General features: G+C 43.4%; 1 protein-coding gene across 14 annotated transcripts in view; it reads left to right on the forward strand.

The window, feature by feature from the left end:
• The window catches only part of LOC119973412 (voltage-dependent calcium channel subunit alpha-2/delta-1), a 726,559-nt gene that overhangs the window by 424,981 nt on the left and 287,382 nt on the right, over positions 1–14,196 (forward strand). For all 14 annotated transcript variants that reach the window (XM_038811471.1, XM_038811473.1, XM_038811472.1 and 11 more), the window contains one exon: positions 10,550–10,681. In XM_038811471.1, coding sequence (XP_038667399.1) covers positions 10,550–10,681 — 132 coding nt within the window. The remainder of the gene's footprint in view (positions 1–10,549; positions 10,682–14,196) is intronic.

Consider the following 14,196-nt stretch of genomic DNA (forward strand, 5'->3'; position numbering starts at 1 on the left):
ATCCTTTGTCACAAAATGTTTTCAGGGTTTTTTTTGTCTGCACCAGTTCTCTACCCTGTAAAACCGAGGCAGCAGCAGGTAAGTGAGTACAGCACAGCAGGTGGGGAATGGGCACCATGGTCTGGACACTACTCCATAAGCATTTGAGGAGGTATTTTGTGGAGTTGAGCTGCAATAACTGGTGGACGGCATTGTCCGGGTGGCAAAAGAATCTAGGGCATCCAGAATAAGCCAATTCCCAACCACTGGAAAGAACAACCAGGGAAAAGGACAGAAAAGAATACAGAGTCAAGGGATGGGAAATGTGCACCAAACCAGTTGGTTTCAACATATGGCTCAAAACTACAGGTTGAACTAAAATACATCCATGATTAATGACCAGGATCTTAAATGGGGTACTGAAAACTGGAGTGTTACTGTGTGGGGAGTGGGAGGGGAATGAATAACCATGGGAGAGTTATAAAGGAGAAGAACTTTTAGATTACTGCTAGCAAGGATCTTCCATCTTAAAAGTGGAGTTACCTCTCCTTCCATGAAATAAATCTAATTTAGTTATGTTAGTACGTTCCTTTCAATATTAACTTGGGTTATGGGTGGCAGAGATGTCAGCTGAGAATTTATTGTGATGGCGATGCCTGTCTCTGAATATTTCCCTAGTTACTACTTTGGAAAATTGACATTTTGTGTGGAAATTGTTAATTTCGAAGTAGCCGGGAGAAATAGATTTATAAGCATTTAGGAAGAGATTCTTTTGACTTTCTTCTATCGCGGAGGAAAAGAAATGCATCTCTGAATTAATTTGATCGTTCCAGACATGTGCTATATTTATAACACACAAATAATGAAAGAACAGCCTCCAATTTAAGTACTATAATTTACAGATTCTCAATTTGCATTGTGTGTTAAGCTTAACTGGATTAACATTTTATTTAGCAAAGTGGTTGTTCAGGATGCCAATCTACAAGGCTTCCTCAACAGCACCTCCCAAAGGGTCAACACTGCTAACTAAAAGGGCAAAGTCACCAGTTGCAATGGAACACCACCACCTCCAGAGTACTTGTGATCCTGACTTGGAAACATATCATCACACCTTCATTGTCACTGGGTGAAAGTTCTGGAACGCTCTGCCTAACAGCACCGTGGGAGTACCTTCACCCCACAGAATGCAGCAGTTTAAGAAGGTGTCTCACCACCACCTTCTCGAGGGGAATAAGGAATGGGCGATAAATACTGGCCCTGCCAGTAGTGCGCACATCCTTTGAATGATGTTTTTTTTACAAGGATAGATGTGGATCTGTTAAAGTAGCAGCAGTAATGCATTTTCACTGACAGCATCACATTGTGTGGAACAGCCAAACACTTCTGGTGGGAACAGGCAGGGATTAGACAATTAGGCTTGTCGAGGTGACAGGTTTTATGTAAGCTTCCTAATTAGCCACGTCCCATTGTTTCAGAATGGAAAGACACGTAGCTGTCTTGTTTTCTGTCAGTGGATTCACCTGGGCGATCTTTCCCTCGTTTGCTTTCTGAACCTAAGCTGTCAATATTCAGCAGGGCTTGAAAGTGGCAAAGACAGCCAAATTGAGTTTCGATGTAGCACCAGTTAAATTCAGTGAGCTATATATGCCAATGCAGAAGCTGAGCCTTTTCACACTGTCCTCATGGCTGTCTGTGCCAACAGATAGAATTGGCCCCTGACCATTCCAGATATTAATATCTGAAATGTTATCATGTACTCTACCATATAACTAAAAATAAAGTGTATCCACCGTAATCAGTGCAATGGGGCTCGATTATATGCAGAAGGGCAAGCCAAACTAAAACAGCATTTCACATAACCAGGCTGATATATGTGAACATTGTTAGAAAGATCATGACAAAACTTCTCACAGAATTTTGAAACGAGAGGGCTTCACTGGATTTTGCTTGCAATTAATTGCTGAATGGTTGGTTAATAAGAACATGGATTCAGATAGCACCTTTCAGGACGACAGGACATCCCAATTACAATGAAATACATTTTTTGCCAATGTGTGGTAATGTAGAAATCAGAACAGCAAGTTCCCACAAATGACTGCATCATGATAACAACCAGGTAACCAGTTTGGTGATGTTGATTGAGGATTACATACTGACTAAGACTCCTGGAATAAATCCCTTGCTCGGTTTGGAAAATCAAAATGGAAAATCAGTTTGGGTGGAGGTAAGAAAAAGCAAAGGAAACAACTCACAGGTGGGAGTAATTCATGGGCCGTCTAAAAGTAGCTACACAGTAGGACAGATTATGCATGAAGAAATAATGGTGGCTTGCAAGACAAATACTGCAAAAATCATGTGTGACTTTAATCTTCACATCAATTGGGAAAAGGGTGTCTGGAGCATGAGATCAAGAAATGTTTTTGCGACAGTTTCTTGGAGCAATACATTCTGGAACTTACCATGGAACAGGTTATTTTATACCTGGTAACGTATAGTGCGACAAGATTAATTAACGACTTAATAGCATCGGATCCTCTGGGCAAGAGTGATCACAACATGATAGAATCACACATTTCATTCTGAAAAATGTGTATTCATAACTATTTTCTTAAACTTAAAGAGTATGAAGATAGAGTTGGCTAAAGTGGACTGGATAAACGTGTTAAACGGGAAGATGGTAGACAAGCAGTGGCAGACGTTTAAAGAGACATTTCATAACTCTTGAAATGAAATGAAATGAAAATCGCTTTATTGTCACAAATAGGCTTCAAATAAAGTTACTGTGAAATGCCCCTAGTCGCCACATTCCAGCGCCTGTTCGGGGAGGCTGATATGGGAATTGAACCGTGCTGCTGGCCTGCCTTGGTCTGCTTTAAAAGCCAGCTCTTTAGCCCTGTGCTGAACCAGCTCCTTAACAGAGATGTATTCTATTGAGGAAGAAAGACGCTACGAAAAGGATGGAGAATCCATGGCAAACCATAGAAGTTAAGGCTGGTATCATTGAAAGAAAAGGCATTCAATGCTGTGAAGATGCAATACGGGGGGGGGGGGGGGGGGGGCGGCCTGTACATGATTCATAAACTGTCAACATGCAGGTCCAGCAAGTAACTAGGAAGGCAAATTGAATGTTGTTGTTTGTTGCAAGGGGGATGGTGTATAAAAGTAGGGAAGTCTTGCTATGGTTGTACAGGGTAGTGGAGATACCACACCTAGAGTACTGTGTATAGTTTTGATCATTTGCTTAAGGGGGGTTATATTTGCATTGGAAGGAGTTGAGAGAAGGTTCATTAGGCATATTCCTGAGATGAAGGGTTTGTCTTATGAGGAAAGGTTGGGCCTATACTCGTTGGAATTTAGAAGAATGAAATATGATCTTATTGAAACATGCAAGATTCTGAGGGGGTTTGACAGGGTAGATGTTTCCTCTTGTGTGGGAATGTAGAACTAGAGGACATGGTTTCTAAATAAGGGCGCTCCCATTTAAGATGGCAATGGGCAGGAATTCCTGCTCTCAGAGGGTCATTCGTTTTTGGAATTCACGTTCCCAGGGAGGAGTATAGGCTGGGTCATTGAACATATTCAAGACTGAGTTAGACAGATTTTTCATTGACAATGCAGTCAAGGATTATTGTGGTTGGGAGGGGGTTTCAGGCAGGAAAGTGAGATTAAGGCCACAGTCAGATCAGCCATGATCTTACTCAATGGCAGAGAAGGCTCGATGGGCTGAATGGCCTACTCCTGCTCCAATTTATTATCTGTTTCTTCTTATGTTTGTAGTGCCATTATCATTGTGGCAGCCTGCCAAACAGACGCTGAAAGCGGTTTCCTCTCATTATCTGTCTTTGGCTGTAAATGGCACTATTGACTGTTTAGACACTGCTCACTTTTCCCAAATTTGTATTAAAATGTTAAATAGATTTAAGTACTTCAGAGGCTGACAGTCCGTCCAGAAGCCAACCTACTATTATGGTGCGCTTTCTGTGTGATGGTAAATGTCCATGTTCAGTATTATTGATGACAACTTGTATTTAGAGTTCCACTGCTCAGCAATCAAATGACCCTGATCCTGTGGTTATGCTTTCACATTGAGGTTAATGAGGCTGCAATCTTGGGCTGTCAGAGAGCCACAATTACTATTGTAAGCCCTGGATCTATGGTTTACAGATTAAGAGTGAGTAAGGGCTAATGCTTTTCAGATTGTGCAAAGTCACCTCAAGTAATAATACCTATTAAATGTAGGTAATGGACAGTTGACAGTACCAATAATTTTACGTCTTACGAAGTTTTGCTACCTTCACATTATGTTAATTTTGAAGAATCATTCCTTTGCACATTAAGTTGTTGGTGTTCTCTCCATAGGTTGATGCTGATAGTTCTCCCATTTGGTTTCAAGTTTGCATATTATTCATTAATTGTTTACTGATTAAGCGCCTTCTGCTGACCGTCTAGACTGAATGAAAGGCTGCTCTAAGCTTTCAGAGACGGCGGTGTGGTGGTCCCATCACTGGACTAGCAACCCAGAGCTCCAGACAAATGCACAGGGGATATGGATTCAAATCCCACCGTGGCAACTGATGGGATACAAATTCATTAAAAAATATGGATACTAGAATTTAAATTAATGGTGACTATTAAACTGTCATTGATGTAAAAATCTGTCAGGTTCACGAATGTCCTTTAACTTCCTCCATCCTTACCTCATGTGCCCAATCTGTGGCTCCAGACACACATCACTGTGCTTGGCCTTTAACTGCTCTGGAGGGTGTTACGTTTCAAGACGAGACCCTTGTTATGGTCCCGGATGAGGCACCCCCAGATTTGGTTGCAGTCTGTTTGGACCACTGTTTTGTTGTTGCAGTCGATAAAATTTGAAATTCCAATTACTGACTAAGGGAATAAAGCTACAAGATTCCACGGGTTGAATCAACTGGAATACATTTTACTATACCAAAGTCAGCAAAACAGACCGTCAACACTACCTCTTATGCTTTAACATTCAGAAATAGCATGAGTTAAATATGAATTAACAGACACTCTGTGGCAGAACGCACCACAAACTGCACATTAAATGCCCAACATACCAAGATAGACCCCCTGAATTTTCTCAGCAACCAACAAGGCATCAGTGAGTCACAACGATTCTTTAAAACTCTCCCTCCTGAGGAATTTCAATTCTTCTCTTTTAAAGAGCTAGTTTGATCCTCAGCCGGCAACAGCTCCACTCTACACTATCCGAGTTACGCAGGACAATCTTAACCCAAAAGGCAAAGAAATCCAGATTTCTCTCCAATCTACTCCCTGGTCCAGTCTTCCTGGTCTTTTTGCCAGCTGAGTTGACCGCCTACCGATTCTTGGTCACTTCTGTGTTGACCAGGTTACACTCCAGTGTCTAAACACAGGTCCGGTCCTAGCTTCTCCGTGACGCTGCTGCCAACAACTGCTTCTAGGCTTACCTGAGCCCCAAATCTTAGAGCGTGGAGTTATGTGATTTCCAGGGCTTCTCTGGGCCCCAGCACCCTCAGCAGCACAGCTAACAGCAGCACTACAGCTGCAAGGAGCGGGCTCTCCTCTTCATCTCCCCTGACTAACCGCTGTTCACTCACCCTTGAATTGACCTGTGTTATTTCTCAAAGTGTTCTGCCGCATTTACTAGGCCGGATCAAATGTATCAACCCTTGGTGAACTCTGTGCCTTACGTGTTTCAATCACCAGTCAACCAAGGGTCACTCCACACGACTGCAATTTTGTAATGGCTCAATCCCAAAAACACACAAACAAAAATATCCCAAAGAATATAGATTTCATCACAAGGGCAATTAGATCATAGAATTTACAGTGCAGAAGGAGGCCATTCGGCCCATCGAGTCTGCACCGGCTCCTGGAAAGAGCACCCTACCTAAGGTTAACACCTCCACCCTATCCCCATAACCCAGTAACCCCACCCAACACTAAGGGCAATTTTGGACACTAAGGGCAATTTATCATGTCCAATCCACCTAACTTGCACATCTTTGGACTGTGGGAGGAAACCGGAGCACCCGGAGGAAACCCACGCACACACGGGGAGGATGTGCAGACTCCGCACAGACAGTGACCCAAGCCGGAATCGAACCTGGGACCCTGGACTGTGAAGCAATTGTGCTATCCAGAATGCTACCATTAGACAACAATGACAATAATTAGACAACAATGATGCCCACATCCCATGAAAGAATAAAAAAACAGCGGCCATTCTTTTTTTATGCAGAGTGTTAGGGTGGATTTTCCATTTTGAATGCATTTGACAATTCCAGCCAAATTGCAGCCAAAATTACGCCCATTTTGAAAAGTGTTTACCCTCTAACATTCTGCTCAATTTCACTTGCAGCCCAATGCAAAATCTGTGCACGATTGGGCTGTGTTTTAAAACGCAATTGTCTTTAGAAATTTTGCTTCAAAAATATTCCTTGATTTATTTAACATTGGCAACTTGATCATACAACTGCAAATGGTTCAATCACAAAACCCGAGCAGTTCAAGTCACATCGTCAAAGTGACACTTGTGAATGACTAAGAAACAAACTTTTAAAAACTATACGCCAGTAAGCTTGGAGTATAGTATTACGTTCCTCAGTAAACTCAAAATCACTCAAAACCTAGTCGGACGGGAAGCAGCCGTAGTTTCTCCATTACTTACCTCAAAGCAAGCTGCATGTGGACCTCCACACGTTTCCTTACAGGGATGATCTCAAGTAGAGTCACTGGTGTGATGATCATTGGCCATGTTGCGTATCGCAGAACAGTAACAACTTAACATTTCTATTCACCTTATACGAACTATCTTTCTAGGCCAAGGATATTAAAGCACATACTGTTAAGGGAACTATGTTTAAGTAATAGACATCTCCGGGGTTCCAATTTGCAATATTATGTTTGAGAGTTGAGTTATGCGAATATCGTGCTGCTTCAATCACAGCCACACTTAAGAATCATTTACTATAAAGACCATTTTCAGAAATTCAATAGAGAACCAAAACATGCGCTGACTATTAAACAGGCTCAACCAAATAGCATCTACTTAATTAATTATATGGTCACTTTTGTACAGAATATTGTGTGCCGAAATGACCATGTTGGACATGGGCTGAGTATAATTGCAGTTGATGAAGTTTTCTCAATGAAAAGATTTTGGGATACGTTGGCGCACTTGATGCAAAGATGTCAGGAAGCACAAAGCTGGAGTCGCACACAGTGGGACATGCTGCGGTTCTGTCTGTCAGGAGCAGTTAAATAGCACTGAATAATCCAGTTCTCATGAAGTGTTAGACATTGCTGCACACGCTGCTGAAAGGACACCTAGAATAAATCATCAACAATATTTATATATTCATCACCACTGCTTGGAGGGAGTTTTACCAGACCATTGTATTGATTTCAATTTTATTAGAAAATTGAAATTGTTCTTGTCAAGGCTTTACAGTGTTGTGTCATTTACTGGTGATAAAAGAATGGAGATGCATATCTGGGAGAAATCACTGGGGATGGTGATGTTCCCCATTGTATGATGAAGTATTTCATTTTCTTTTGCTGTTTTGCGCTGATATTAATATATTGATTTATGTCAGACAAGAGCTGAAATCCTTCAACCAATTCCAAGCCTAGCCTGGACATACAGTACAGTCTTAGTGATGAATATTTGCCTGACATTCATTTTCTCATAACACAGCTTAACCAGCAACAATTGAAATATTACCTTTGTCTCTACAGCTTTGACTTTCTTCTCTTCCACATGGCGAGTATAGCTGATTAAATTATGAAACAAAGAGAACTGTTTTGGTAGCTTCAGTACCAAATTGTTTGAATCTGAATGCTGATTAAAGCTGGGATTCAAACTCAAGTCTAATTGTACCCTTGATGAAGGAGATTTTGTATATCTCAACCAATGCAAGTCTTGAAATATGTATTTATCTCCCAATTTACAATTAATAGGTAATGTGTCAAGAGAGTTAAAGGGCACTCTATTATTGCTTATTTTCTTTAATCATCTCTTCTTCCTTGAATCCCTCTTACTTCCTGAGGTCTTCAGGCTTTTTGAAAATCCAAACCTGATCGTTATTTCCACCTAATGATTACTTCCTGATTTACCTTGGGCGTGAATTAACGGAAACATTTCTAAGTGTAATTTTGGATGCGAATGGCGGGGTGTTTCCCGACAGCCATACCAGCAAGATCGGAGCCCATATGTAACAGCACTTAGTGCCGGAAATGAGTCCCCATCAGCATCTTGCCCTAAGGTTCCAAAGAGACTTTCCGGGGGTGCTAAAAAAATAATTGAGTGACAGGGCAGCACGAGGTGGGCTAGGTGCCAGGTGGAAGCGGAGCGCAGCAGCCACCTGTGTAGTAGAGTAGTGCTTTTCAAACTTTTTCTCCGGGGACCCATTTTTACCAACTGGCCAACCTTCAGGACCCACGCCTGTCAAACTTCGCTACCCATGCCGGCCGACCTTCGCGGCCCACGCCGGCCGACATTTGCGACGCACGCTAACCGACCTTTGCGACGCACGCCAACCGACCTTCGTGACCCACCATTTTCTCTTGCCTTGTTTGCTGCTGAAACAATGGAGGAATCGCAATCGCATCCAAAGCACGTGATGTCAATGTTCAGGGGGGATTGACCTGCTCTCTGCCTACCTTCAGGCAGGAAGATTACATAGAATTTTTGTTTAAATCTCCTGCATCTCTGATTGCGCAAATGTGCCGGCAACAGCCGCAGCAGCCGGCTTTTAACCTTCTTTTGTTGTATTCCCAATTATGGCCTCTGGTGCATAATATCCTTTGTTCCACAATTGGTGGTTGTACTGTCAGCTGATATTGCTCTAAACTCTGGAAAATCTTCCTTAAACCACTTTGCCTCTTTAACTCTCTCTCTCACTTTGTTTAAGCATGTGCACCGATGAGCGGGCACGCATGTGCAGTGCAGCCGCATTTTTTGTTATATGGTTGCGGCCCTTCTGAAGGCCGCTCGCAACCGGCATTGTTAAAAGCCGGTTGCTGCGGCTGTTGCACGCTCGGGAGCGCCGCATCGGACAGCTCCATGACCCTCCCGACACACGCCCGCAACCCACCTTGCGACCCTGACTTTGAAAATGCCTGTAGTAGCGGATAGGCTAGGTACTTCCCCTAAGAGAGGAATGCTGAAAGCTGCATGAAGATTGCTGGTTAGACCCACTGTTACTTTGTATAAGAGAGGATAAGGAGCAGGCACTGCACAGTGAGAAACAGAGGCATCCATATCACTGATATCTGTAAGTGAATCTTAAAAGTAAGACTTAAAAAATCTTTATTTTCATTTTAAGCGTGTTATATTTTATTATAATTTCAGCTGATTGTTGCATCTAGGACTAGGGGCCAGAGTTTTAAGAATCAGAGCCAGACCTTGCAAAAAGTGAAAGTAGGAAACACTTGCACACAAAAAAGTATGGTAGATGTTTGCAATTCTCTTCCTCAAATGGAAATTGGTGCTGCATCAATTGTTAACTTTAAAACTGAGTTGATAGATTTTTGTTATCCAACAGTATTAAGGGATTTGGGGCAATGGTCGACTCCGATCCTGGATAATGTTTCTCTAATTTACGTTTGTGGTCTGTAATTGCTAATCCCCTTGAAACAGATGGTAAAAAAATTGTTGGAGGCGATAACTGTACTATCTGCTCCTCTGCTCCAGGATAAGTAACCTTGAGTACTGGTGGAGGTACAGCTCCGTTCTGTCCTCAGCATTGTCAGCAGAGAATGTGCATGATTAGCAGGTTGGCAGGCAATTCACTTGCCCAAACCTACATGTTGGTCTGTGCCTTCGATGTGACTGACAACATGGGGCGCTTCCCAGTTAGTTCTAGCTAATGCTCCAGAACATGGGAAATCTCAGCCATGCAGTCTTGCTTCATGGTGTATTTCCTCCTTCCTACAATGTTCTTGAGGTGAAATTCCAATCAAAAATCAGCAAAGTATTGTCGGGAATAGTGAATATCCAGGTTTTGTCAGACTTGGAAAACACTTGACAATCCTTTGCTTGAGGCTTGGTGGAAAAGAGAGCGGCATGAAGAGTGTTGAACCAAGGTCTGGTGAACTCCCACCATTTGCCGATGTATTCCCTTCCAATTCCTCATGCAAGTGATAAAGGCAGTGTGAGTATAAAATGGAGAACCATTCTTGTGTAATGAATGGAACAATGACAAACTGTCAGAAGCTGGCACCAGCGGCACAGGATGGAATCGATCTTGAGCAGTGAAGATATAATAAAACGTTTATAACCTTCATTGATAATTGACATTTTAATTCCTATTCCTGCATTTTTTTGTGATTGAAAGTACATTTTCTGCCTGATTTATTTTCTGATTAGCCGTACATTTTATTCGTGAAAACACTCTAAATTCCATGGATTTCTATTATGCACTGTAGGTTTAACTCATGGCTAACTATAACTGGACTATTACAGTCCAGAAATAATGAAACAGAATGAATAACCACTTTGCCTTCAGTTCGGTGTTGGAGTAACAAGCTGATAATCAATTAAATGTTTATTTATTTGCAGCGACTATCGTTTTAAATGAGCTGGACTGGACTGCAACGCTGGATAGCGTTTTTAAGTTAAATAAAGATAAAGACCCGACATTAATGTGGCAGGTGTTTGGAAGTGCAACCGGCCTGGCTAGATATTATCCAGGTAAAGTAAAACTTTATGGCATAAATATGTAGATAGTGTGGGAAAGTGCAGTTTACAGGTGGCAATGTATACATGCAATTACTACCTTTCATTGTACAAAGTTATACACTCCAATCCCTGTGAAAAGTGAATTGAATCATATTGAGTTGTTTGTTTGCCTGGAATCCTGGACCTTGTTACATTTCCCCAACCCCCAACTGTCTTGCTGAAAGCGTTTTGCTGAATCTTTGGAGTTAATGTAAAACAGGTTTGTGTCAATTTTCATCTGATTTGAGACTTGATCCTCTTCATTTTCAATTCAATCTCATCTTTTTAATTGTATAACCAGTTGTGGAGTCGACTCCTTTTCTGTTAGACTATAAATATACAAGAAAAATAAGCTAGTTTTCATATTGCTCTCTTAATTTGTGGCTTAATCTGCTTTATACAAACGGACATACGAATTAGGAACAGGAGTAGGCCACTCGATCCTTCGAGACTGCTCCACCATTCAATAAGATCATGGTTGGTTTGAGAATAGCCTCCTGCCCACCCCCGATAACCTATCACCCCCTTGTTTATCAGAAATCTATCTACCTTGGTCTTGAAAACAATCAAAGGCTCTGCTTCCACTGTTTTTTGAGGAAGTGTCCCAAAGCCTCACCAATCTTCTGTTTTAAATGGTGACTCCTGGTTCTAGATTCTCTCATAAGAGGAAACATCCTTTCCGCATCCACCCTATCGCTCCCCCTTTGGATCTTGTGTGTTTCAATCAAGTCATCTATTACTCTTCTCGGGCTGGATTCTCCCCTACCCGGCGTGACGGAGGGTCCCGGCATAGGGGAGTGGTGCCAACCACTCAGGGGTTGGGCCTCCCCAAAGGTGGGGAATTCTTTGGTGGGGAAAGGTGGGCCAGCCCCGCGCCGGAGCGGTTGGCACCAGAAGACTGGCGCAAAAAACCGGCGCCCCCGGGAGCGGGGCTGGCCGAAAGGCTTTTGCCGGTCGGCGCATGCGCCGGCAGTGACGTCAGCGGCCAGCTGCCGCTGACATCACCACCGGCGCATGCGCGATGTGGGTTTCTCTTCCGCTTCCGCCATGGCGGAGGCCGTGGCGGCCGCGGAAGGAGAAAGAGTGCACCCAGGGCACTGGCCTGGAGTCTGAGCGGGGGGCCCCGACCGCGGTCCAGGCCACCGTGGGGGCACCCCCCGGGGTCCGATCACCCCGCGCCCCTCCCAGGACCCCGGGGCCCGCTCGCACCGCCGATCCCGCCGTTACAGAGGTGGTTCAAACCTCGGCGGCGGGAGAGGCCTCCCAGCGGCGGGCTTCGGCCCATCCGGGCCGGAGAATCACCGCAGGGGCCTCGCCGATCGGAGTGGCGAGATTCCCGCCACCGCCACTTCCCGGGTGGCGGAGAATCTCTGCCACGGTGGGGGTGGGATTTCCGGCGGCCCCAGGCGATTCTCCGACCCTGCTGGGGGTCGGAGAATTTCACCCCTCATCTCTGGTGGATACAAACCTAGCTTGTCCAATCTTTCCTCATAAGACAACTTATTTACTACATTGAACCCCTTCTTTTTAATTTATACATCTCCAAAGGCGTTGCACATTGGGAGTCAAGGCCATTGGGTCTGAATGGAGCAGAATGGGCAAAATTGAAAGGTTTCACTTTCCCACCTATGTCTATTGCTTTCTTATTTTAATCCGATTGGCTTTGGAGATAGATGAGCTGCACACCGGACTTGATTTGGGACCTCAGCAGAAATGCTAATCAGTGCTCTATGATAGCAAGAGGAACTAAATTCCTTTTTGACTCTGGCCTAAGTGATGAAGTGATGTTTTCCCCACCGGGTTGGCAGTGGGTGAGGAGATGAAGGTAATCGGATGCCCCTTCATAAACCTGCCATTCTGCATCCATATCCTTTCACCTTTGATGGTATTGAGGTGTTGTCTTTGCAGTGTGATAAATTTTGAATGCACATTTTCCATTATTATAATGGATGTAGGGATTCACAACAGAAAAGGTTGACAGGAAACGTACACAGGCATAAAACATTTTAGTTAGCTTGGATGAATCTACTGATCTTTCAATATTAGTTTCAACAATTATACATCAAGGTCAACAGTGGTAATTGGCAGCCGCTTCAAAATCCTTGAAGCTTGGTCAATAATCTACTATTGGAATCTATTTTGGTTGACAGTTAAGTCAGAGGAACTTTCATACAGGCTATGTTGCACTTCACTAATAGGCAGAGGGAGCAGAGATTATTCCAGGATTGTCCTCAGGACAATTCAAAATAGTTTATACTCACTTGGCAAGTTCATGTTGTTTTATTGTGTATAAATTAACCTACAAGCTCACAAATGCAACAATGAACTAAGTTACTAGTTCTGTTTTTGGTTGTGTTGGCTGAAGGATGAATGTTGTATTTTTGAACAGGCAGACATGTCTTTAGTTTGACATCCCCAATGGCACCTATAAAAATGTTATTTGACTATCACACAACTATTCCCTGAATCAAAACCAATTGATTGTGGCACTAACAATTTGAACCCATTACTCAACATTACAAAGGCTGTTGGAAATAGCTAAAGTAAATTTGCAGCACTACAGGTTGTCAAGATCCAAGACTTTGACAATTTGATGACTTAAAATTCTTGTTTTACCATTTTGTCTGTGCATCTCATTGGACTGAATAGGATTAAATGCAAGTTCAATGTGACTCATTCAGCCTCTGAGGCACACAGCTTGATTCCTATGCGGTGCCGAGCTAGCTACTATAAGCAGGGGTGGAGGTAGACTTGCTGCAGGTGGCTTCAGTGAGTCTAGTTTAGGAAGGGGCTGTTTACTAGGCTTCAGCTCATCCTCATTTTCCAATGATTCCTGATGGAAGTGCTGATACCTGGTTAGTGCTCATCCATAAATATCTTCCACCTCCACCTCCTGCCCTGCAGTTCCATGAAATATAAATAGTCAATGTTGAGCCATAGATTTGAAAAGTGACCACTTGAGAAAGGTGAGAGTGAGAATTTTAATCCCAGTAAAGAGTCAGAGTATTCACGTGAAAGGTTTGGAGAGGTTGGAGCCTGGGATTATTTGAGGTGGGGGGGGGGGGGGGGGGGGGGGGGGGGGGGGGGGGCACGGGGGAGTGACAAAGGAGTAAAAACATAATTATAATTTTTTTTTAAAGCAACTTAAATTTATACAGTGCCCTTTAATACCTTTAATATAATGAATCATCCCAAGGTGCTTCACAAGTGTCGTGTTAAACAAGGTATAACACTGAGCCACATAAAGAGATATTGGGCAGGATTCTCCAGTGTCCCAGCCACATGTTTCTTGGCAGCGCACTGTTCGCTGGCAGAGGGATTCTTCCGTCCCGCCACTTGTCAATGGCATTTCCCACTGACACGCCGCAGGGAAAGCCGGGGGCGGGAAAGAGAATCCCAATGGCGGGAGAATTCCGGCCATTTGGCCAAAGCAATAAAACTTTGGGGCAAGATTCTCTGGCTTCCCCGCACCGTGATTCTTGGACGGA

Source organism: Scyliorhinus canicula, chromosome 11 (assembly GCF_902713615.1).
Source record: "Scyliorhinus canicula chromosome 11, sScyCan1.1, whole genome shotgun sequence".
NCBI classification, from domain to species: Eukaryota; Metazoa; Chordata; class Chondrichthyes; order Carcharhiniformes; family Scyliorhinidae; genus Scyliorhinus; species Scyliorhinus canicula.